The sequence below is a fragment of the Anticarsia gemmatalis genome, chromosome 6, assembly GCF_050436995.1.
Source record: "Anticarsia gemmatalis isolate Benzon Research Colony breed Stoneville strain chromosome 6, ilAntGemm2 primary, whole genome shotgun sequence".
Taxonomy (NCBI): Eukaryota; Metazoa; Arthropoda; class Insecta; order Lepidoptera; family Erebidae; genus Anticarsia; species Anticarsia gemmatalis.
Genome location: NC_134750.1, coordinates 6,534,997 through 6,561,859, shown reverse-complemented (window position 1 = coordinate 6,561,859; position 26,863 = coordinate 6,534,997). Strand labels below are relative to the sequence as shown.

The 26,863-nt window shown below is 33.5% G+C and overlaps 1 protein-coding gene across 1 annotated transcript; it reads right to left on the bottom strand.

The window, feature by feature from the left end:
- Window positions 1-1,400: 1,400 nt before the first annotated feature.
- LOC142973602 (fatty-acid amide hydrolase 2-B-like) lies at window positions 1,401-23,681 on the bottom strand. The gene is made up of 9 exons (XM_076115465.1): window positions 23,522-23,681; window positions 8,636-8,818; window positions 7,551-7,770; window positions 6,016-6,233; window positions 4,342-4,471; window positions 3,864-4,003; window positions 3,368-3,508; window positions 2,750-3,019; window positions 1,401-2,603 (listed from the first exon to the last, which is right to left on the bottom strand). Exons 2-9 carry the CDS (start codon window positions 8,810-8,812, stop codon window positions 2,301-2,303), a joined length of 1,599 nt encoding a protein of 532 aa, XP_075971580.1. The 5' UTR covers window positions 8,813-8,818; window positions 23,522-23,681; the 3' UTR covers window positions 1,401-2,300.
- Window positions 23,682-26,863: the final 3,182 nt, after the last annotated feature.

Genomic DNA, 26,863 nt, shown 5'->3' with positions numbered 1-26,863 from the left:
ACTAGTTGACAGAATCTGTCACTCGATTGTCATATAATTTATTTCCCTGTATGACAAAATATGATGTAAAATTATTTTTAGTCCATATATAAACGATTTTATGATTTTTAATAAAAGGTAATAATTATAGTACATATTTATACAAATTTGTATAAATTTTTATCGAATCGGTTTTAGTTAGTGTTCCAAAGCTTCATTTTCGAAAAAGCATACTATTGTTTATGGTTTGCTACCATAGATATACAACGTGATTCACGCCTCAAGGACAATACGATTGAATCGGTTGTAATCGATATCATATTGGTATCGATATATTAATAATAAAATTAAGATTGATCTTCGATTCAAAATAATAAAAGCGTTTTAGAGATTACCTAGTGTTAAACATGCATAAATTTTTTTTTTCTCTGATTATTGTCCATTCCTATCGAGCTCCTTCAAACCTTGTCATGTATTATGTAGCAAACACAACGATTTTTAGTAATGATGCACAGGGAAGCCTTATAAAATGAACGTAATACCCAGCTACCGCACAATGTCGAGTGCTTGTCCTAGACATAGAGATTAACCTTGGAAGAGAGCGTTTGTTTAACGTTACATAGTTACATAGATATGTATGGCTTGTATATGGACGAGCAGGACGGGTCAAGGTGTAGTATCATTATACTCGTAGTAGCTGTACTGTTCTAGAAAACCGACAAGAAGTACAAACTGCAGGACAGTGAAAGAAATACACATGTACAAGTTAGAGATTTATGTAGATAGGTACCTGACTGTACTTGGATCACTAGTCTTTTCGTTTAATATCTAAATTGTGTTATTTATGAACCTACCCCACCAGCAAGGCTTATTATTTATACCTACATGCAATAAGTTTATCTGATGACTGTAAATGGTATGTAAGTAGTAACTAGGTAGGTATCTACTTACAATTTAAACTCTATGGTAATGTAACAAGTTTATGGTGAGGTTACTTATTTTCTTCTGAGTAAACCCCGGTTTTGCCACATTTGATAAAGTTGGTATCAGTTAGCATATTAAATCTCGAGAGTTTTTTGGACACACATGCTAACACATTATTTCTCGGGTTGCCTCTACGATACTAAGTATCGTTGTCTTAAACTAACCAGTAAGCCCTAAGCTGGCCCCATCTTGTTATGTAGGTACTTTAAAATGGAGATGAGGATAATATTGTGTTTGTCAAGCTTGTCTTTGTTTGGTTCTTAAAACTTTAAAAGCGTGACAAAGAAAGTAGATAGGTTTCATTTCAATCGTTTTCGTGGATATACTCTACAACTACATAAAAACTTTACTTCATAATAAAGGTATTATCAACATGTTGTCATAACGGGAGTCTGTCCATCGTTGATGTTGTGTTGTTGAGAAATAAAACAGGCAACTCAAGTAGTTAAATCTTTTATTAAAGATATTATTTCTTACAGATATTGATGTTCAAATATCACATTTTTATTTTTATCAGTTTATTGGGCAACACCAAAAACGAAAAAAAGTTAAGTCTTTTTATTACAGACCAGTACCCATTAAAAAAAATCATAATCATTAAACAGTTAGAAACTTAACTGGAATCATTCGAGCATTTATTATCTGAGTAAGCATAATACTTTGGGCTGTAGGTAGGTATATACGGACTAAACATCTTAATTTTATTTTTTGTAGTATAGATAGGTACATTTCTTCAAAATATAAAAGATTGTACTTACATTTTTGTGTAATAGCTGATACTTACGTTAAGACAAAGACTTAATCAGAATCAAGTTATATGATAGTTTCTAGGTACTTATGTGCCTATTTCTTCTTTATCATTACCTAAATATCGTGTAGTCAGGAAACGTCAAAAGTGAAAGCGGCAAACAGCAGTATGGTTGGTGGTTCGGCATTATTACTCAACCATGTAGTTAGGTTGGTACGTCATTAGAAAGTACCTAGTCCAATTTTTTCTGACTTTTTGGTCCCTACAGGTTAATTCAAGAGGCTTTGGTATTTACAAATTCAAAGATTTTATAGTAGTTTCCTAAATAACTACGAATTAGGGGAAGACCGAGTTGGTTTAGCAATAAATACTAATCATTTATAAAGTTTAAATAATAAAATACATATAGTTTATTTACAATAAGATAACGAGAGGGTAATTTTACCCTGTTTAATATTAGTGGCAATACTTTTTATTCTCACTTAGTGGGCGAAGAGAATCGCACAATGAGAAATTGTATCACACGTCGCGTGCCTTGAGCATACATTTTAAAGCTAATCCATCAAATGTATCATGTTCGTTAACAATGTTACGCAGTCTTTATGTTATTTGCAAGTTCTTTGTTCGGTGGTACCCAACCACCGAATGCTTTTTCGAATTCTTTAGCGACGGCTATCGTCAAATGATCGTTACATTTGTTGGCAGCTATCTGTATGCCCACAGGCAATCCTTTTCTTGAGAGCCCAATCGGACACTGGGTGACTGGTAGTCCTAAAGCGCTGAAGATAGTCAGGTATCCGCAGTTGAGGAATTTGTAGTAGATTCTGTAGTGTAGATGGGCCGGAGTCGGGAACGTTGGGTGAAGTAATACTGCATCGTCTGATAAAACTTTCTGCAATGGTAAAAAAATAGTTCATGTTATTTATCATCCATGAACATCTAAACAAATTTATGACACCCGTATAGGAGTTATAGAAACTTGTAAAAGATGAGGTTTTAATATAAGGTAGGTAGGTATTTGATTTCAGTTCTACTTACATCAAATTCAGCCTTGATTTCGTCGAAAATTGACAAAAGCTTTTTGTAATAACTCTTTGGTAATGCATCGAAGAATTTTGTGAGTGGTCCGTAGCAGACGCAAATGAAGTTGTGATTCGACATGCCGATTAACGTCTTCAATACTTCAGGCCATACTGATATCCATTGATCCCGTTTTTCAGGGTCTGTGTAGATGTTTCGGACGTGCTTTATGTTCAAGAGAATCCTGATGCTGGTCTCCCACATGTGTTCTATGTGCTTTATTTTCAACTGTAAGTAAGAAGGTAGTATAAGTAACAGATAAACAAGGGATGTGTTAAGGAACAATGAATGAATCTAGGTACTATAATAATAATATACAAAGCTGTCACTTGGTACTAATTAAAAAACGAATGAAAATACTGTTGCTTATTCCTTGAAAACTCAAGGTATTAAAGTATTACCTGCCCGTAATCGTCTTGTACAAGGCAAGGAATTGGGTAATCCTATTATCAATTTTGTAATGTACTGTGTAGTGTGTATGTGCTCCTAAGTCTGTTTTTGGCGTAGCTACTCATGACTTTCGTAGAAAATATCGCATAAATTATTAGATACACCGAATTTGTAATTGGTACCTACCGGCTTTACTTCAATATTGTATGCATCTTTGAGATGGTTCTTGGCTTTTTCCATAGCCATCCTGACATCTGGACCAATTGGATCTGACACGTTGCTGCCATCGCCTTCCATGTAGTAGAATTTCAATTTTCTGATATCAACCTGAAATTCCACACAAGTTCGAAATACACATTTACATTAAGTTGTTTGATTTCTACGTTTTTAAAAAAGATAATGCTTCTAGAAAGAAATAATTTGACGCATTGTTAAGGTCTTTGATTATTTTTAAACGTTATTCGCGTCTTCATTTGTCTCGTTAGTATACGCGTAATTAAAAATATGGTTGTTGCAAATCAAAGGTGTGAATAATAACAATTGCATGAAATGTGATGTAATATGTATGTATTGTAGAGCGTATTTACATCCGTATTTGTAAATATAAGCTTCATTTATATTTTAGTCATCACTAGAAGTCATCAAAGTATTACTTCAATTTAACTTTCTATAAATTACATACCGGTTTGTCTAAAGGAATGTCAGGAGAGCCAGGCTGCTTCAATACTTTCAGCATCAGCGGTATATCTTCAGCGTATCGTGTGATTGGTCCAAGAGTGAAGTATTCTTCGAAGTCAGGGTCTAAACTGTCTGGTACGTGGCCTGTAAGTAATGAATGTATTTATGAGAATCTATATAAGAAAATATATAGTTATTGGAAAGAAGCATTGTGTTTTTTATCTTAGTTGTTATATCTACTGCCACATAAAGATTAATTGTGGCAAGAAATTGCACAAAACGGGCATATTGGGAGGAAAAAAGGGGAGGCTTTTGCCCAGGAGTGCGACTCGTATATGGCTATTTTAAAAATGTATCTAATATTCTGGGACAAATATCTGTTACTTGTCGTTTCATTCCCTTAATATTCATGCAGATTGTTCTTGTGGCATTCTAATAGACAATATTACTTTGTATTTAAGGTATCAAATGTTTGTATTCACCTTCAACGGAAAGTAATCTAGGTGTAGGTTTGTGACCGAAGATCCCGGTGAACATGGGCGGCAATCGGAGTGATCCGGCGATGTCTGATCCGATTCCGATCACGGACCCAGCTGCCGAAATCAACGCCGACTGTAATGAAACATAATTTCAGTTAATTTTCTAATTATAAGTAGAATAAATACCTAGTAACAAATAAGTGGAACTGGTGAATAATTTGAATCCATTTTTCTGCTTTATACTTAGGTATACATATGTAGGGTTACTTATTGACATACAGTGGACCGTCTCTAAACTTACTTTATTTCCTAATAGAAAAGAACTTCGAACTCTTCTCTCGATCCAAGAACTAATTCTGGGAACTTTTAGAAATGTCCACTAAAACTTAGGACACCGATGCGGATAATTAAGTACGTTTTTATCCAAGTGCATTAAAACTCGAGAAACTGCTTAAATTTTATTGGAAACTGAAATCAGTGTTTTAAATTGTCTTTCTTATAATTTCATTAGGTAATTTTTAAGCGATAAGATGTTTCCAAATGTACTTAGTAGAAAATATTACTTAAAGAACATTGCACACTTCAGTGAGTTTATTACGTAAGACCAATTCGTGGTGATTGCATTAGTTCCTTTTAAAAGCATTGTTTAATGGCTGATCGTCAAGTGTCATTAGGTTTTGTAATATTTGAAGGCAATGAAGGCCCTTAAGGTACTTGAAACAATAGAAACGAAAGTTTACTCGTGAGAAAAACCCCAAATATCATAATCTTCTGCTTAGGATGTATTCCCACTGAATCGTAACGGCCAATTTATCATTGGATGACTATTGTTTTTAGCTGTTCTCATTATGTCTAGAGTCATGGCAATCTGTCATCACAGTGAAAAGTCGTAGACGGCAGTTAAGCAAAGTGGTCTATAATGTTTTTAGAAGCCTCGATGCGTTAAACTTGTTGTCTAACTATCTTTAAAACAAAGCCCGAACGCTTCTGCGTGGAGTTAAAAACACGATAGTCAAAAACTGTCGTAGCCCCTCGTTACCGCCAAAAATTGGTGGATGCTGCTGTTTCAGTGATTTGTATAGTATCCCGTAATCAGTTTCGTATTTTTACGAATGTTTACTTTCACTCATACAAACTGCAATTAGCAGTGCATGTTATACAGGAATGATGCAAGTATTAATAGTGCGCAATTAATTAAACGAAATGAACTCGTAACTACGTATTTGCCGATGGAAATTTACCTACTATTTATGTCCCAATTCAGGATATAACTTAACGGCAGGTAGGTTTATAAATAAAATTTATATGCTGAGTTTTACATAAATTATGTTTTATTTTTCCGGCTGTTTCAATAGTTAAATAATAATTTTGATCAGCCTGCATTCATTCAACCGCCATAGTTTAATTCCCTATTATCATTACGGTAGATATCAGTAGGTAATCGACTGTACAATAACGAATAATTATTTATTTTACGTATATAAAAAAACAACATTGCCCGGATTTTGCCTCTTTCATCGTGTACAAAATCGATAAAAAAAATAATGATATTTTAGTTAATACGCTCTATTGAATACTGAAAGGATGCCTCTAAATCAGCCGCTTGTTGCACGAGTTTAACTTGGCTATTTCATTTGAATTGTAGGCTAAAAAGATCATAAATAAAGTTACTCTTACCTCGCCACCGGAAGATCCACCAGTCGTCCTCTTCTGATCGTAAGGGTTGGTAGTGATACCGACTACGTTGTTATACGTCTCCCAGTTCATACACAGTTGCGGTGTATTCGTCACTGCTATGGGAATGGCTCCAGCCGCTCGAGCCAGCCGAATAACGGCCGCGTCTTTCTTAGCTGGATTCCTATACGCGTATACTGTTCCGCAATCGTTGCTCATGCCTGCAATATTCAATTATAAGAAGATTAAGACTTGTAATAAGTCTTCTGAAGGTGCTTGTGCTGTAAAGAGGAAAGTTGTTTTTATGAGTAGGTATTGATAAAGCAAGTGTCATTGTTTAACAACTTAATGTGAAAATTTAATGTGCCCTAAGACTGTTATACCTTCCCTATCGCATAATTAGAAATCTACCTTTAAAGTGATAGTCAATAGAACAACTATAGGTAGATTAAATATTTAATCGCCGATTGATTAGAGGTCAAAAAATCATGACGTGTATGCATAATAGTATCTAAGTACAATTATTATCAACTTGACAACACAATGTAGACAGACATTTTTATCAAAGAGTTAATCAGAATTATCGGTAATTAATATTTAAAAATATCATTCCGTTGCACGTACTGACCCATATAAAGATAAAGAAATATATTGGTGCCAGAACTTATTTTTAAAGAATCTGGCTTTCTTTAAATATAAGTTCTGGCAAGATTGGGATCGGGTGATAAGAATACCTCGGATAGGATACTGATACTCTATTTAATGTTATACATTTGAAACTACAGACTTATTGAACAATGGATTAATATAATGAATAGAAAAAATAATAACATTATTACATAATCATTACGCATATGTTAACATGACAATAAACACCCGTTTAATGAAGTAATTGTTAGTTAATATTCATTCAACGTATATTTTCAACAAAGACGTTCTTCATTGGCTAACTGTTACACTTAGAGCGCAGTTATTGTTGAATTATAGTTCCATAAGAATCTTCCTTTGAGTCTAATAATATATTTCCAAAGTACTCATGTTTTCTTCTAAACTACTGTTTGTTTATTGTAAGGGAATGAGCCATACATTTCGTTTTGACAAGTCACCTCACAACCAAACAAAGAACTTCGATCTAAATAATACACCTATATCAGGAATCAAGATTTGTGGGGTACAGTGGCATTCAGACCCGCAATTAATTAATCTCATAGAATTAGTAAGAGAACTGAACCGTGACAGCTACCATGATAGGCCAAGGGCTCCAACCATAGAAGATACCTCGAGGCTGTAATGCTGCGACCGCGACGGACTATCCATACTAAATACCTATTATTATACAATGCGATTGTAACTCGTTTTTAATTTCTCTCCGTTTGTCTATCTGTTACATGTTTTAGCTAAATTGCTGTGATAAAAGTTGTTACCTGACTTTATTAGGGAAGTCATATTTATACTATGCGTGTGAATTGAGCGGTATTACAGGTAGAGTCCGGTACGATTATTCATTCGTCTTTAAGGGAATATAAAGATTGTCTTACCTTCAACAGCAATACTTTCTTTAACAGTCATAGGGACGCCCAACAGCGGGTACTCGTTAGCCAGTTCTTCAGGCGTCCTATCCGTCGACACTATCATTTTGTCTATGCCCCGGGCTTCCCGCAGTGCGGCGTCGTACCGGGGCTCGACTATAGCGTTCAAATAAGGGTTAGCTTCCTTGCATCTCTCTATGTATGCTTCTACAACTTCTTCTGACGTGATCTGGTGAATTTAAAATACGGTGTTAATATTTTCTATTGCGTTATTTTAGGCGTAAACGAAGTTTTGGGTAAAAATTTTACAGATAAACGTCGATTACATCCGCATTAAACCTAATGTTTTATCATGTGCAATGATTACAATGAAGGTCATAATTATTAAATATATAATTATTTTCTTACGCTGACACTTTGTTTCTGTTAAAAGATTAAACTCTACGAATATTGCATGTCTACGACATAATTCACATACCTACTAACTATTTAAAAATCTCACAATAGAAACAAATATCGTAACATCAGTCTTCTAGACTTTGTATGTTTTAAATCAACCTGACAACGTTTTAAAACTATGTCCATATTTATAAAGTACACAACAGTTGCTAGCAACTTTGTCTTAAGAATGCGGATGTATCAGAATGCACTCTCAAATAATAATAGCTGATGATCTTTAACCTATAAGAACAAATTATGGACATCCAAAGTGAGGGTCATGGTATTTAAAGCTAAAAATATGCATCGCCATTTGGCTTCAAGGTTTTTGAAACATTTCTTTTTTTCCTTACTGGGGAACACAACAAAAATGTTCATGTCTTCCCCAGTTATTCGTGAAATGAAGAATGAAGTCTTTCAATTCCAAGAATTGATTGACATTGATGACTGTATCATATTCGATCTGGCGACAAGAACTATTTGTAAACAATTTCTGTATACATTTTATACATATCATTGATGATATATTCATTAATTTTTTTATCGATACACATATTGTACATTTAAGGTTCTCTTTTTTTTACTTTACGGAACATGGACTTCCTATACGCACAAAATAGGGCTTTCAAAGAAGAAAAATTCAACAGATACTTTACCTGTCTGTTCCTTATCAATGCAGCTAACTGAGTGGCAGACTTGAACAATATCGGGTTTGTTGGCGGGGGACATTTCTTCTTCCTCTTTATGTTCACCAGGTAGGTCAATGGCACGACTATTATCGCCAGCAATGACACCATGAACCTGAGGAATCTTCGCATGAACCCGTTCATCATGATTGTCTGGAATTAAAGAAAATTGATTGTTAGTGAGTATATTAATAAATAAATTGCTAAAGGGTCAAGCTCTGTATTGGAGATAGTAACTGCAAGTTTAAGCCACCTAATTGACTTTACGATTTACATAATTATAAAATAGAAGAAAAAGTAATGATTTGGAAACGAAAATGACCTTCTCGTTTTATTGGACCCAACTATCTGCTCAAATGACTTTTTTCTCTATGTTTTGTGTTATTTTTCGCCGATGAGATTTCTGGTGATTGATTTTGATGGATTTTCTTTTTGCTTATCTTATTTAGTGTTCTCTTCCTCTCACTTAGGTTTTAGTAAAAGGTCTGAGTTGGATTGCGATTATGACAGTAGCTACTGAGCTACCAGGATTTTATAATAGAAGTTTATTTTTAAAATAAAAGTTTACTCAAGTAAGTATTTTAACATTATGATTAGGTAGATTATTTAACATTGCAGGAAGTGTAAACGGGCTAGAGTAATGTCAATGATAATTTGTTATCGTAACAATGATTTATTTTGTTAATTATACAATTAACTTTGACATTTTAACATAGCATATACTTATTAAGTGTTTAAGATGTCGTTGACTCCATAATTTATCGTAAGTTTATGTAGGTGTGAAGGTAAAGGCTTATTGCAAAATTACTTGCAGTAGTTGTTGCAAAAGCTTATACAATGTTGTATACATCTATGCACAATAATTATTATTATCAGATATTATGTTACTTATACGAGGTCTTCCGAAGGGAAAGTCCATGTTTAGAGTTAACTGTAGAGCGATTCTTTACAGTCAGAACTATCAAGAGTTTGGCATTTAAAATGTAGGTACTGCAAAAATAGTTCCTACGGAGCCCGTTAGAGGCGCTGATCATGTTTCCCTACTAAACTTGTCGATAGCGAGCTGGATGCCTGTAGTCGATAGTATAAGGAAATCATGTTTCTCTTCACATTCATCATCATCATCCACGGCTCAATTTAACCAACTCCTGAGTATAGGCCTCTCTTAGTCTATCTATGCCATGCTTCTCGATCCTGTGCCAATATCATCCAGACGTGCTTCTCGTTTATTTTCCCTTACGCGAGTACTCTAGTTAGGGGTCATTGACCCGTATTCTAAGAGTTTCAAGTTATACAAAAATCTGGATCAAACAGGTAAGTTAAACTCTACTTAGTATTTCGACACAATAATAAAAAGTTTCTTCATGACAAAATAATGTTACAGCATCTTTGAGATATAAGAGATTTAATGTTGTACGAAGTGCAACAATAAAGCATTTTGGGACACGTTTACGTAAACATACATTTTACCATGGACACAAGTAAAGTCTGCCGTAATAATTGTTGTCATATTGCGGCCAGAGTTACAATCAACTTGCGAAAATCTAGTCTTAGTTTATTTTGAGTATTGTAAAAGAGTTCAACATTGTTTGCTAACGTCGGTTCTTCCGTGAAGTAAACAACTTCCTTTCTACTGGCCTTATTTCAAACTGTGTAGGGGTCTGCATCTAGTCTAACCGGATTCCTATTATCGGGTTACTCCGAGACCTCCTATTAACATCGCCAACCAAAGGGAGTTATTCTCATCTTTATGTCGCTTGCTTGTCGTGTCGTTCCGTTAATATTTGCGGCTTAAAATCTATCCAGCTGTTTAGGGGAAAACGGTAACACGATGACAGACAAAAGTTTAACATTTATACTTTTTTATGAGTTTAGAAAAAGCTATTATTATATTACAACCATACCCATTTGCCTTCGGGCGGCTTGTACAACTTTGACACTCACTAGGTTGCCCTTACAACCATACATGATTAGCATGCGGTATTAGCTTTTCAATTAATTCGTTTTTTTTTTCAAATAATTGTCATAAGTTTATTAATAGTTAAAACTAGTACACTTCAATGCGAAGGAAGATCATATGATCAAAGATTTGGTTACGCGTGGTATTTAATGTAACTTCTGAATAAAATAATATCGGATACGAAGGTCAGTGGTTAGATAAATGCGGTTTTAGATAAATCATTTGGGTTACTTCAGGTTGTTGCTTCGCACAATTTAATACTAGTGAAGCATTGTTAGCGGCTATCGGAGAACATAAACCTGAAAAGTATCTTTTGTTGACACTAGACAATCATTTTATTGATTCAATTAATTATGGATATATCATGCAGATAACCTTCGGAAAGCCCTCGAAACGTTTAAGAAATAGCTGCTTATTGGTATACGAATGGCTCTTTTATAAAACTGTTTTTTTTAACATCAAGCAACAATCACACTGATAAAACGGCATTGTTAATCGGCCGTTCTAAAGTTGCATTTTTGTTATTCGAGTATTTAACAAAACTCAATTATTGTTTACTTTTGTCTTGAATTGATACTTATAGTGCGTCAACTTAAAGTCTTGGTATCCACGATTTATCTACGTTCTAAGTAGTAATTCTGTGAATTTTCAAAATAAAGTAACTGTATCTGAATCTGAATTTTGTAGCCAGCCGCGAACCTCGCATAATAGGTTTCTACTAATTCGTTGGACTTAAGTAATTAGTGCAGTTTATGTACTGGCATACGCACTTATACTTTTAACAATCGGAGAGTTTGTAAGTTACTCATCTTCGCAACAGAAGAATTAGCTGACTACACGCAGTACACAGTTTGTAGAACCCTTGCATAATATTGTCGAATCAAGTATCCTGTATTATTTTTGCAAACTGCAAATTTCCAGTATAATGCAACCGAGATACAGATCTAAGAGATCATCCGTGAATGCTCTTAGACCTCATTAGGCGCAGTACTTTACTCTCTACAGCTGATATCCATCAGTTTGTATGCGTCACAATGTTTATTGTCAAACTGATAAAATTACAATATAAACAATGACTCGTGCGATCTTCATAAAAGTTGTTTGAATGAAATATATTGAATGCCCAATGCAATAGCTTAATGTATTACACCTCTGGATTGATAGATCATTTATTGAGTTAATTAAGTATAAGAAATTGAACAGATACTAATATTATCTTTCTTCTAATATTAACCGTTGACCAGTTCTCAGATTCTTATAGAAAATAACTTAGATGGGTTTTTACATAATTAAAACGTGAATACTTTTCTCATTAACGATGCATTTATTGTGCTCAAACGAATTTACTAAACTAATAAAAGAGGAAGGAGAAAGTACGATGGTATAATGTTTACTTCTAAGAGAAACCGACAAGTCCCTAGTTTTACCTGTATAGCGAGAATCTTAACACTGAAACTCGAGACATCTGTACCAGCCCTTAGCACTTTCGCCAAAGGCTTCGCCAAATACGGAGGATACACTAAATTATAACTATTTAAAAACACTTCAGCTATTATAAAGCATTGGTACACACATGCACTTAACACTATAAGAAACAGTCTCGTGAAAAAGTACACAGTCGCGTTAAAGCACGATATATAAAGAGCGAGAATTGACGCAATCATTTTAATGTTACACTACGTGCATCCGATTACATACTGAGTAGTGTTTACTATAAATTAGATACGGTTTTATCAAAGAAAGATATTGTGTAGTGTGTACACGTTTTATCCGTTTGGTTACAAGTTTCGAACTACCGCTGCGGATGCTCAAAGTTCAACAGCCGCTCGATATCGCCTATCAAAAAATGCTTGCGGGACTTTCTCTTCGCATTTTGAGTTTCTTGTGTGTATGAAGTGTGTATTGTTTTTAATTACTGTGATTAGACGTTAGTTGTTACTTTAACTTTAGCTACTTAAAAATAGCAAAATGAGGAAAGGAAATGCCTATCGTTTTTGAATAAATAATATTACGCTTTGTATTTTAGGGAGGTAAAAGTAGAGTGGTAAAGTTTTAGTAACGTTGAAAATAATGAGTATATGACAAAATTCGCTGCACGGAATGCTATCAGTGTTCTTATTTCTGTAATAAACGACATTATAGTTAAAACAATGTTAACTGTAATTATTGATATAATTATTGTAAATTAAAAAGACAGTTCCTCAATACTATTTACTATAGTTCGTTACTGTGCAACACTTCCTATCTCATACATCAGAATGTAAACACTGGTTTTCAATTTCACAATAAACTTTTACTTGAATATAACATCTGTTTAATATTCTTTGTGAACGTGATGATAAACCAAACACCGATAATGATAATAGATTTGATAACTCTATGTAAACATTTCGCTTAATTTATCAGAATTTTGTAATCATTTCGCTCTCATACAAAAATCACGTTCTAATATAACCTTTTACTATGAATGAAATCTATACTTAATATAATAAATTCGAAATTCTGCCCGTCTGCCTGTTACATTTTCACGGCTAAATTGCCGAACCGATTGCCGATTTGCCGACATTGCAGAACCTCCCATGCAGGTTGCAGGTTCGCGCCCGAGGCAACACACCAATGACTTTTTGAAGTCATGTGTGTATTAGAAATAACTATCACTTGTTCCAACGGTGAAGGAAACGACACGATTCAACCTTTTCAAAAGAGTTCTTTAGAACTGTTCTTGAATGTATGCAAAATCCCCAACCCGCAATTGGCCAGCGTGATGGACTCAAGGCCTAATCCCTCCCTCATTACGGGAGAAGGCCTTTGCCCAACAGTGGGACATTAATGGGTTAAATTTATATTTTTATAGGCCTAGTTGAAAACCCTCGATGAAATATTTATGAAATATTTTTTCTAATGTATCATCACTAATCACAGTAGTAATTCGTGTGATTAGTGATACATTCGAAACAAAAAAATGTTGTACTAAACAAGTAGTTTTTCAACATAAACGTATAGTTAAAGTAAATGCGGTACAGGTTTGGTTAATAGAGACTTAATAGTGAACGTCACGGCTTTGCTTGTTTCGCAAACGATCGTTAAAGGTGTGGTCTAAATGGTAGACATTCCACAGTTCATTCTGAACTTCTTCGTTAGATTGTGTTCCTTAAGACTGGTGAAACAAAAGATCATATTTTATCTGTGTGTTGTTGAAACTTGAAAGTTACGTTTGTCTTCATGATGTTAGTTAAACAGCGTGATATGAATTCCGTCTTTTAGGACCAGTTAGTATTTTATTTGGCTCCAAAGCCCCAAAATTTTTTTTTATTTTTTCGACAGTCATCTAATTTTATTGATATCTTCAACATTTTTTTTATTTCATTTAATGCATTTATAGCACGCAACGCAATTCTAAATCAGATAGTAGTTTATAAAATATTGCTTGATTCTCCGCTATAAGAAAATTACGTTCTACGGTAAGCAAATCGTGAAAAATGCATGTTCATAACAGGTCGATAACCACATATTACAGTGATGCACCGGACGTGTAACAGTTTCAAGGTTTAGATTTCCTTACAATCGATTGTATGTACACACGTGTACATTGTACAGACGCAGGGATAATTAGTATTGAATCTTTACATCACTTGTCGGTATCCTGTTCCAACGGTCGATAAACGATACCTTATCTTTTTGAGGATTATCACTTGGAATAATCTAGACTCTAGAGTATTTGAAGGATAAAGAAAACATAATTATATAAATGTAGATAAATAATGCTCCCACGAAGCCGGATTGGAAATTGTACCACAGCGTCTATGGAAGGACTAGGCCAACTCATTTCAATCGATTCGAATTCAATTTGTGGACCATGTCCATGAGAAATGTATTTCCTTAAAAAAATGTTTTCAGTATTTAGAAAAAGGAATTTTATAACTTAGAATTACTTAATAAGTCCATAAAATTTTACTCGTTTAAGTCCTCATGAGCAAGGAAATTATAAACGATGGACTTCGTCCTCAATATAACTTCTGAATGACCCGCTAATAGGTTAATTTTCTGTAAGATCTAGAACTGGTCGTCCTTGTAAATATAATAACACACAACATAACCACTATAACCAGTGCAAAGTTACATGCAACATCATAAACAATGGAAAATTAAATTATGTTAACAAGTTTATTTTTAACATCAGTTTCGTAAGGACCAGATGACTCCAGAAACTCAAATTCCAAACTTACTCTAAAATTTCAAACAAACCCGTGATTAAACCCTTTTTAATGTCATTTATTAACTAATTAGATTGTTTTATTCGGATATATTTTCAATAATATTAGGTGTAAAGTATGGAATTTAAAAGGTTTTGTCATAAGTTTGAACCCTGCATGGTTGAATTCGAATTCGACTAGCAAGGACATAAATGTATTTTACTGTGCTCTTGGAAACAGAAAACTACTAGTAGTCTCTAATAAGATTTACCCTCAGCGTTCTAGAATATGATGGTTACATTAATAATAAACACAAGTACGTAATAAAAACAAAAGTATACATTAATTCAATTACACTATTTACTTAAGAAAAAATCTTTTTCTACGATTATAATATAATAAGTAATTAATTCTACCGGTTTTCATACTATCTTCAATTTGGATCAAAGATCATACTCAGCAACAAAGAAGTTCATCCACGTGTATGTTTAAGTTATCGGAACACAACTTCATATGGACCGGAGTGATTCATAATTATTGATTTATCTTTATCTCCGTATTCATATATTTAGACTGATATTACATTGTAAGCGTATTACACTGTAATGTTACATGTTATGTCATTCGTAATCACTTCCACCACGTGTTAAAGATTCTTCAAAGTTCTCGTTAATGATTTTTGAATATCAGTTTGTAGTTCAAAAATATTAGAAAGAGTATTTTCTTTGAGAATAAAAAAAAATCTGGGCTAGGGACTTCTTTCGTAATTCGGGAGGATACTCTTGCCCAGCAATGGGGCACTAAGGGGAAGGTATATAAACAATGAGAGAAACAAAAATTTATAGAAATATGTCTCTTGTGAAATCTTGTTTAAGGTGCCTAAATGGAAAGAAGTCATTTCTTAAGAATTTTCAGGATACGTGCGAATGTTAGGTTACATACAAAAAATTCTGCAAGAGAAATATTTATAAATGCGTCAAAGTATCGTGAGAAGTAATTAGAAAATTCTGAAACGTGAAAACAGCTAGGGTCTCTAATGACGTCCATTAAAATAATCTCGTATGAGAACTGACATTGGCTGTGAAAGTAAACATAGTCGCTTTCGCTTGTCAAGTGTAAACTGAGGTGTAAATATAACTAACTAGCTTCTTCCCGCGACTTTGGCCGCGTGAAAACATTACCCGGTTTAAAAAGTATCCTATATGATAAGATTAATATACTTTTTTGGTACTCTGGTACGCTATATGAGCTATTAGGGTAACAAAGTCCATCCATGCCATTTCTACAATTTCTACTATAAGACTCTATATTTATAATCTACTAGTTGACCCGCGCAACTTCGCTTGTGTCACATAAGAGAGGATGGGTCAAAAATTTCCCTGGTTTTGTAACATTTTTCACTGGGTTCTCTGCTCCTATTGGTAGTAGCGTGATGATATATATAACCTTCCTCGATAAATGGAGTATCTAACACTGAAATAATTTTTCAAATCGGACCAGTAGTTCCTGAGATTAGCGCGTTGAAACAAACAAACAAACAAACAAACTCTTTAGCTTTATAATATTAGTATAGATTTAAAATTTAGTTGAAAGATTGTTTTGTGACATATTTTATTATTTATACAATTACTTATAACTAGCTAATATAATAATATTTATAGCACACATAATGCCACAAAGTAGTTTATTTAAATAGAAAAGAAAAAAAGTTTAAACAAATTACATCCTTTCAGTAGATTTTACGTGAGAGTAACAAACATACATACATCGTCACAAACTTTCGCATTTATAATATATGTAGGATAGTAATAGTGGTCTCAGTAACCCATGGTTACAATCACAAAACATATAGCTCTCTTTGTGATCTGTGTTACAATGTAGCGATTAAATCGTATGTATGTTACTATGTCTCTATTGTAGCACTCACTAGTGCGGTTGGAAAACGATTAGTGCGTTGAACTACTTAAAACACAGTCACAGTTGTTATTCTTAAAACTTGCTATGGCTTTTGACTTGTGACTGTATCATTATTCAGATAATTCACGTAATAAGATGTGCTTCAAATTTTATCAAAATTAATTCAGTAGTTTTAGTTTGAAAGAGTAACTAACACGCCTAGATATGATACATCTTCGCAAACTTCTGCATATGTCTAGTTTAATTGGAATAACATATTCTTAAAGATTTAAAAATTGTTATAAAATTATTTTACATAAGTGTGGAGGAGGCCTTTGCCCAGCAGTGGGACAATACAAGCTAACAAAAAAGTATTGTTTGAGGAGATAAATCTCAAACAAATGTAATATTGTTTACATCAATAATATAATATTACAAAACGAAGATGTTTTGTAAATTAAAACAACAGTCGTTCATCCTAGACAAAGTTCTTAAATTTGAAAAATTTTGACACAGGTCACACGATTAACAGTTAATTACTTAGTTATTTAATTACCTTTGCTTTATTGTTCATAAAATACATATATTTTGAAATGAACTCCCATTTATCTCTATTTTGAAAATAAGGATAATTTATATTTGCAGCACAAAAATAATTACTTATCTAATTAAGGTGGGTTTCATAGATAAAGTTATTCAAATATTCTTAAAACTAAATAAATTATGACAACTAAGTTCAATGTTTAGTTTATTTTTTTGAATAGAAGTCTTATATGTTTTTAGGATTAGCTTTAAAAAAACAAATTTTTGAGTTTTATGGTCTACGACTTACTAATTAAAATGTAAATTCATGTAATAATTACCGCTCCAAGTAATTTTAGGAACTCAAAATTCGGGATCACGAGTCTTATAAACGTCTCCTTCATATAAAGAAATGTTTAATAATTTCCACTAAGATCAAGGACTTTGTTCTAAATATTCCTAGCGAAATTCTCACCTTCTATCACTTTCCATTCAGTTACAAACTGTAATATCAATTAAGGGAAACTGTATATGAATTCAATGTGTAGTACTCTACTTGGCAATGGGCCAGCAACATGTCCCAACTTATTTAAATGCATATTGTATTATGGTTCTAAATCCCTTAGTTAGCAAAGCTGTAGAGTAGAGTAAAGAGTGCAACTGTTTATCACGAGTCTTTGATTTATTGATAGAGGAAATTGTTTTAAAATCGTTAAATTTAAAATTGATTAGTATCTATAGTCCAACAACTTAATACAGAGCCTTAAATGCAATGTTAAGTATGCAAAATTTTGAATTTAGAACATAAATGATCCGAAGGTTTGTCAAACTGACAGTGGTCTGTCTGATACAGGTACTTTATTTTGAAAAAAACACAGTATTCTTATCTATGATCTATATAAATCGCGCATGCGAAGTCTCTCTACTAAGTTCAGACTGTTCAAAAAAACTGTTCAAATGCAGTACCTAGTTGTCTCCAAGGAGGAATTAAAACCATACCAAGTAAAACGCGCTAAGCAAAACGGGCAGGCGGGCAAAGTGGGAAACAAAAAAGACACTGTAGTGTGTTTGCCCTTCAAAGTCTTTAAACTCATCTCGGGTAGTAAACTGGTTACACCTGATCACTTTGAGTCAGAGTTGGATAAAAATAGATTGAATTGGTCAATAAAGTGGCTTTCTTTTTATTCCATTAACTCAATACCAATGTTATCGAAGTTAGCATTTAGGAAAATATCTACGAAGGTTATATTAACAACTTAATAAACAAGAACACCTAAGGGCATCTAATCAATTAAAAAAAGTAATCTAATTGTTTATTGCTTTTATATTAGTTCAGAATTGTTGAACTACCATTGGTTACTGAGTTCGAAAATTTACCTTTTAGCTGCTGCAAGGCTCGCTCATAATTTTATGAAACCCAGGACAACTAGTCATAACCAATTCAGCCAATTGAAACCATATCAATCTAAGCTTCAATCTTTGAGATTTATAGTAAGTTTTCTTAAGTCTATCGCGACAGCCGGATATTTACTTATAAAAAGTGCGATTTTCTGTGACAGTTTGCAAGATTTGTCGCAACATGGATCTAAATCACGTACCCCAACGCATTTGGATGGAGATAAATTGCAGGTAAGGCACATTACGCAGTGCTAGGGTTCATGAGGCAATCAGATTGCTTAGCCGTCAAGCCGTCGTTGGTCAAGCCGGGCTAAGGTAGGCAAGTTTGCGAAACGCAATGTTTTCTCACTTTACATACAGTTTGCGATAGATCAACAGTAGGAATTGTTTGTTGATGGCATTGTTGCCTCATTTCGGTCGATATTTGTAGAGTTTCACGGACGCGCATTACCAAGCTTATGACAGTATGTTGAGGTTAATTGCTGCTGTTTTTCTAGATAATTTTTCCAAGTATGAAACCTCACAATTTGTTTTAGTTTTATGTTTAAGAAATAGTAGGCGGAAGAAAATATCGTAGGCTCTCCAGAATATTACGATATTTTCCTGCTACTGAATACCCTTCGAAAAACAGTCTTCGCCAGCGTGGAGAACTCTAGGCCTCTGTAAAGTTAGGAGGAGATTTTGCCCAGAAATGGATCAGACGTTTGCAAAATTCTATGAGTTGATTTACTATTAACAGTTGAGTCTTTTTGGATTAGATAAGCACCAGGTATTTCATTTTATACTATGGTATATTGAACTTTGTTTAATATCTCTAACCGGAGATCTTTTGTACAAATAACTAAACCTAACGTGGAGGCAGCGTTTATACGCTATAATTAATCGTAGGCTCTCAAGCAAGTGTGTAAATAGTCCGTTGCCACATGCGGTTACCAAACACTCCTGCGCAGGATATCTACCAATAAATACTTTACGGAGATACCTTTCATTAAACGGTAAGTGTTTTCGTAAAATAACATAGAACATCAGCAGTTTATTGGTGATATTTTTCGACATTTAGCACGCGACCAACTATAAATTTTTATTTGTTTGAACCTGAAACGAATCAATATGCGAACATTGGGTTAGTAGATATGATATTAAATGTGTAAGCAATCGTAATCTTAATATAACTAGGTATTTTTCGTAAAAAAAATTTGGCTTTTATTGTCTTAAGAATTTGAATTTTACTTCCATTGTTTGTACTTGGAAAACTTCCACACGTGACAAAAGTTCGTAGTGAAAAAAATTTTTGAAAAACATTGTTTATCGCGACTCTAAAATATTATAATAATTATGTACCGCAATTAAGTCTAATGGGGTACAATGACAATAATGTTCTAACGTCCTTCATATAAAAGCTATTATGTAGTATTTTACTTTACAATAATAAAATGATATGCCTACAATAGGCAATCGTTGGTCATTATGTATGATAAGCCTCAAACTGAGCAATCAAAAATTATAATACGACCCTGAACTTATGCAAAAAAAATTGACCAAAAATTCCCGTACTTACTGCTTCATTGAACATACGGTAAAATTATAACCGCTATAGCGAATAACAGAAAATATTTAAGAATTCATCACATTTTTATATGTGTAGAACGACACTACACACTTATCATACAAATTTAAAATATTTGGACTACGCGGTTTAATTAGCAGCTCAAAAATTAAGTATGCCTGAAGCATTTGATTTGAATATTAGGCCGGGGAAAAAGTCTTTTCGCATTATAGTATGTATGAACTTGTAATAAAATCTCTTTGGCTTTAAGAATCACAAATGAGTGAACGGTTCATTAAGTTTCTTTCAGTGAGCTCGTGAGGTACCCAAATATCTATACTATACTATAATGCGAAAAGACTTTTTCCCCGACCTAATATATAGGTTGATAGTTCGTATCCCAATCACTGCGACGAGCGACGTAGGTATGTAGGTATGTCCTGTCCTACAGAAGTATTTCTACTTTTAAGCTTGATATTCCCGATTATAATTATTACCTATGATTATCCATAGATTAGATTTTGTTAATCTTAATTTATGGACTAAGTTTTTGGATATCACGACACTAGGAAAATTTTACAGTTCCTGTTTTGTCAAGGTCAGGGCGTGACATTTCAAAACCTGTTGTTCAACTTGGGAACTATAATCAAAATTCTAATTATATAATATATTGGCGGTCAAAATTGGAAATTATACTAATAGATTCTTGCTTGTTTTTCTTAAATGGCTATAAAACTTGGTACGAAATAAATTGGCTTATTTTTGCGAACAATAAAAACGTCTATAATAATTATTATGTAAGCTAATTTTGGAAATTTAAAGCATATTTGTGTGTAATGCGCAAAGTGTAATCAATAGTCGTGAACACGTAGTTTGTATACAAATGACAGTTTGATGACTGAACTATCAGAGAGCGAAGGTTTTACGTTAATCTGTTTAGCCGTTTTGTGACATAACTAGCACCTACACAATATAACGGGTAGGCAGAAACCAAAGAACGCTTGATACGATCCTTACAAACTTCCCATGTCTCATTCACAAAACCTAGTACTTAACATAAATTAGTTTTTAATATAAAATTTAGTCGCTTCATATCAAAACCATTAATTTCCTGATAAAAAGTAATGTCTAGAAAGTCGATAGTCGTAGAATTTATAACAACAATAGTACCCACATGGAGTTGTTATTCATTTGTAACGGTATAGTCTAATTTGCAAGTTGCATTATCGGAAGTATCGCGATCTTTAAATTTACGTTACTGAATATTATGGGCTTGCTAGAGCCAAATTTTGTCCGAAAGCCAACTTAGATATTGGAATATCAGCTACACAGACATAAAGGACTCCATTGTTGCTTCTAAGGGCTACAAATTCCTATCCAATACCTACAAAAACGGTTTTATTTTTTCTTTCTGTCAATTGTCAATACACAATTGCCAGTATTTTCAAGTCGCTCTATGACTTTAGTTGAAAGAGCATATAACAAGCTCTTGCAACTAACATCATATTATTATCACAAATAGTTTTAAAATTTCACTATAAAATTTCTTCGTCGAAATGGTTATTGAATCGTTCGTATTAACAAGCGTAACGTTCTAGTTTTAACAATACCAATTTTCTGTAACAAACCGGCAACGCGAAGAGAAATCAACGGAAGGAACTTAACAATGAAGTGTTCGTAATGCTCTAGTATTACTTTCTAAATAGTATCGGTCATTGCAGTACACTTCTTTTCAAGGACACGATAGCAGCCCGATTCTCTGCCACTATCGACTATCGACAACCAGCTAGCTTTCAAGAAATTTTGTATGAAAAACTGATCAGCGGCTCTAGCGGGTGCCGATGGAACTATTTTTGAAGTATATTTCAAATGTCAAACTCCTGATACTGAATAGTACCGATTGATGTGAATCGCGCTACTGTTTAGTGATGGACTAAAGCCGTTTGATAGCTACGTCGGAAAAGTATAGGGCCCAGTCAAATGAGCAAAAAAAGTTAAGAATTAGTTAAGCTAGTAGGTAGGTATAAAGGGCCTCCAAAAAATCGGCGGGACGCCCCTACCACTCCTTAGGTTCTGTTTTTCCCATATTTACCAAGATTGACGCGACAAAACGTCGTTAGTTTTATAATATTCAAAACGAAGAAAGTATTTTCCAGACATATTTGAAAAGAGGTCATTTTACAGAGTGGTATTTTCGCACTTTTGTTGTATATTTAAAATATTCAAACATGTTGCATATTAATGAAAGGCATAAATTTGTAAGTACCTATATCTAGTCAATACAATTGTAACGATGGATTTATATCATTGAAGAGTAAGGCTTTTTAAATGTCTTACACTAGATAACAGGAAATAAATTTAAATCTAACGGTCACTGAACTTTTATTAACCGTACCTAACCCACGCGTGTACTCATATTGTGTCATATTTATAAATTATAATAAATTTAACCCATTACTGTCCCACTGCTGGGCAAGGGTCTCCTCCCGTAATGAGGGAGGGGTTAGGCCATGAGTCCACCACGCTGGCCAAGTGCGGGTTGGGGACTTTGCATGCCCTCAATAATCATATTTATATAATATTTATTTACTATTTGTAAACTCGATTAAAGCAGTTTTGTTGCGTACTAAACAATACTATTCATCATTGTATAATTTATTAACAATTAAAAATGCATTATAGTCGACCTGTACGCATTTGAAATATACGATATCGATATTTTCTCGAACAGCAAGTTTCAGGCAATTTATTATTTAGCCAATATGCCAAAACAGTTACATAATTAATTCGATTGATTAATTTAATATTAAAAGTAGGTATTGTATTACATACAATATTCTTATAGATACAGCAGGTACGCAAAATAGTACGCAAAATTTGCATTAGCAGTAATAAATTTTCATAATAATCATCTTTACACACTTTCATTTGATTTTAAATTCAAATAATTTCATGGGCACACGTATGTTTTTAAAATAACTATTATTTAAGTAATATAATTATAAAAATCAACGAAAATGCCTTCATTCCTGAAGGAAAATCCAAGTGCAAAGCCAAATTCAAATTTAAAGCCGGTTACGTATGTTTTTATATACTTATTAATAAATTAATATAACAACAATTATTTTATAGATATACTACCAGTGCTTAAACTTAATATTACTGTCATCTAAACAATAATATTAAGGTTTGAATATTTTTACACGCAACTATTTGCGCGTTTTTGAAATTAAACATAAATTTTATGATGTGCGCTCATAAACAGTTTTAAATATACAAAAATACTCAACTATATACTTTCTTATAAATTACCTTAAATATAAAAAAACACAAATACTTACATTTAATAGATCACGTCAATTCAATTCGTTGTAAAATCAGTAGAATAGAATGCACAGTGAAGCGTTTTAGTTCGGTAGGATCGCTTGTGGCTCGCGTGCGCACTGCATCGGCGCGCGCAACCGACTCGGCACGCAATCGTTACCGGCGCAAGCGCAGAAAGTAGTACCGCTTTGTCCCTAACATTTACTTACACAAATTACTCTTTCCGATGCATGTTTAACGGTTGTAGTAATTATCATAGCCTTGTGTACATCTGACATTAAATGACAGGTGATAATATATCCGACTTATTTCCGATACTTAAGTATTTATGAAAACTTTCGGAAGTTGAACAGATAATCTCGGGAATTATTTGCTGTTTAATGTTGATTGAATTGCGACTTAGGTTAGGTAGGGTAGTTTTTTCTTAAGTCAGGTATAAACTTTAAAGTTAAATGAAATTCCAATAGTTTTTGGTCACAGCGGTGTTTAACGTTTATTAGCCTGAAAATAATTAAGAATCAGTTTTGAAATAAGTACATTTTTCAGCATAAGCAAACTACTTAAGAATTCTTGAATGTAAAATTTCCACATTTGTCTTTAGTAGGTATGCCGTAAAATATATTGTTAAAACTATAAACCTAATAAATACCAACCCATTAATTTATTTTCAATTGCCAATTAAATTATTTTTAGATTTTGGTAACATTATCTATAATAATTGCCGGTGTTTCATTTTTTTATAAAATAGGTTCAAGTCAGCAATGGCTGCCCTCTTGCCTTCTACACAGATTCAAGCACAATAATTGTTGATAGAGGCAGGTTATGCTTATCATACGCCTAATGCGCAAGCCACGAAGAAAAAAAAAATAAAGGGACTTTATTACTGAGACTTCACTGTCTGTCATTAGACGGAAATATAAGATTCGTACTTCCAAAACCTTAGATATGCAATTTCACAATAAAAATTAGGTATTAACTAGGACCTCGTGATCCACTGTTGCATACAGTTGGATAACCGACTTCATTAATTTGTCATCCTTATGATTCACAATATTATAACCAAGTAAGTCTTTAGTCATGATATAAACTTTACCTACTAATGGATAAATAAGAAACCGCATTTACTTATTAATTTAATGTATTCAAGAAAGCAGAATTATAGTTAACAATAAAATAAATAATTGATTTTAATTGTTGATGTCCCACTGCTGGGCAGGGGTCTTCTCCCGTAATGAGGGAGGGGTTATTGCCTTGAGTCCACCACGCTGGCCAAGTGCTGGTTTGGGGCTTTGCATACCTTCAAGGACTGTTTCTAACACCTCTCAGGCATGCAAGGTTGCATCACGATGTATTCCTTCATCGTTGGAGCAAGTGATAATTATGGTGTGTTTGGCTCGGGTTCGAACCGTCAAACACTTGCGTGAGACGTACCAACTTTTACCATTCAGCTATCACTGCTCTTAATTAATATTTAAAACAAGTTACTTATTTCTTCCGCATAATACATCTTAAGCGCATGTCGATAGCGCTTACGCATCTGTCCTTTCAGAAGGACATCTCCCAATTCAGACAATGTACTGCTACTTTATTGCAATTCGTCAGCCATTACTGCCACTGTACATGGTGTATAACAATTAAAGAGTAAAATCATGAACTTTTATGATATGCTTCGAAAAGTTCATGAATTTTTAATACGTGTTTATTTAAATTAATGTTTTGTTTATAAAATAGACTGGGTGTTGGGAAGTTTTTTCCTGTTTAATTATTATTTATTACAATCGAATGGTTAACCAATAGTTAAGTATAGTGTCGGTTAAAATAGTTATGACATTATTACCTAGTTTGTAATCATGTTCTTTGTGTAGTAAACTATTAAATTGTCTGTAATAAGAAAATTTAAATTAAATAAATAATAATTAAGTTGATAAAGTAGATGTTAAGAACAATGTTAATGAAGTAGTAATTAATATACTTCTTTATTAATTACTACTGCAATAATTCAGGTGGCGGCACACTAACTGTAGTGATGGGTGTACTGATTATTAAGTTGGTCTTTACATCATTACCACTGTTGTTTTTAAAATATAGCTATTCTATGAATATAAAGATTAGTTGCAAGAAACGCCTTTCTTACAGAATTCAATTTATTGCAGTTTATGATTACACAGTTAGGTCTATAAAGTAAACGCTCCATTCACTGCTCAGCGTTTATTTTGCGAGGCGAAACTAATAGACAAAACGGTCGCGCTGGTAGGCTCAGTTATAGCGCGACTACAATCTTAATACTTTCGATACCATCGTATTGCATTAGTGAGCAGTGGGTATTTTGGATATTCGGGATCCCTTGAAAATGTCGTCTAAGATAACATTATTTTTTTAAACGACTGTTATGAGGAGTCTCCTCATGGTACTTTGGCATTTTCTGGAACGGATTGTCTTTGGAAGAAGTACAGGACAGATGGCAGGCCATTTCTCTTTCATAGTACATCAGCCCAGAGGCAGCGATGTAGTAAGAAAGAGAAATACTTTAACTGTCTTACTATCACGGTTCATAAGATACAGCCTGGTGACAGACAGACAAACAGCGAAGTTTCAGTACCTAATAGGGTCCTGTTTTTACCCTTTTGTTACGGCACCCTGTAAGCGATAGTCTATGTCTTTTGCTAAGTTTGTCCTTAGCGGCCGTGTTTCTATGAAGCCTTACAAATTGTTATCTTCACTTTACATTGATAGTGAAAGTTGAATAACGGACAGTGTCACTGTATCTTTTTGGGGACAAAAATACAGAGTTATTACTTATAGAAATAAATTCTTTACAGTTATGTAAAAAACATGATAATGGATGTCTATTACTTGAAAACTTGACTTTTGAATGAATAAATCAACTCGGGAAAGGAATATAAAGTTGATGAACAATTGCTGCCAGTTAGGAAAATATACCTACAAGTACGTACTTGTATTATTTAGTAATAGATGTTTTATACGTTATGATGAAAAATAAATTATCATGATTATTATTATGTCAGACTCAGATTGTTTAGGGTAGAATGTAGCGGGAAGAAGAATAAAGACAGAGTAAGCGCTACTAAGATCTCAATCTGAAGTCCTTCGGTGACTAATTATTTTTATATTGCAGAAAACTGATAGTCTTGTGGATGTCTGAACAAAACGAAAACGTTTACGATAATTTGCTTAGAAACTATGCCAATATCAATAGATCAAAATTAGATTGGAAGAAAGGGAGATTTTTCTATGAGAAAACATTCAAAATAAAAGGGACACATTTCTAAAACTGGATTGACAAGAATGCAGTTTCACGTCCCCAAGCACTTGATATTGAGGACGAGTATGAAAGCTTC

Coding starts and splice junctions, on each gene's coding strand:
- LOC142973602 (XM_076115465.1), bottom strand. CDS start 8,812: ATGATGAACGGGTTCATGCGAAGATTCCTCAGGTTCATGGTGTCATTG. Junction 4,004..4,341: donor TAGATTACTTTCCGTTGAAG/GTGAATACAAAC, acceptor CATTACTTACAG/GCCACGTACCAGACAGTTTA. Junction 2,604..2,749: donor AAATCAAGGCTGAATTTGAT/GTAAGTAGAACT, acceptor TTACCATTGCAG/AAAGTTTTATCAGACGATGC.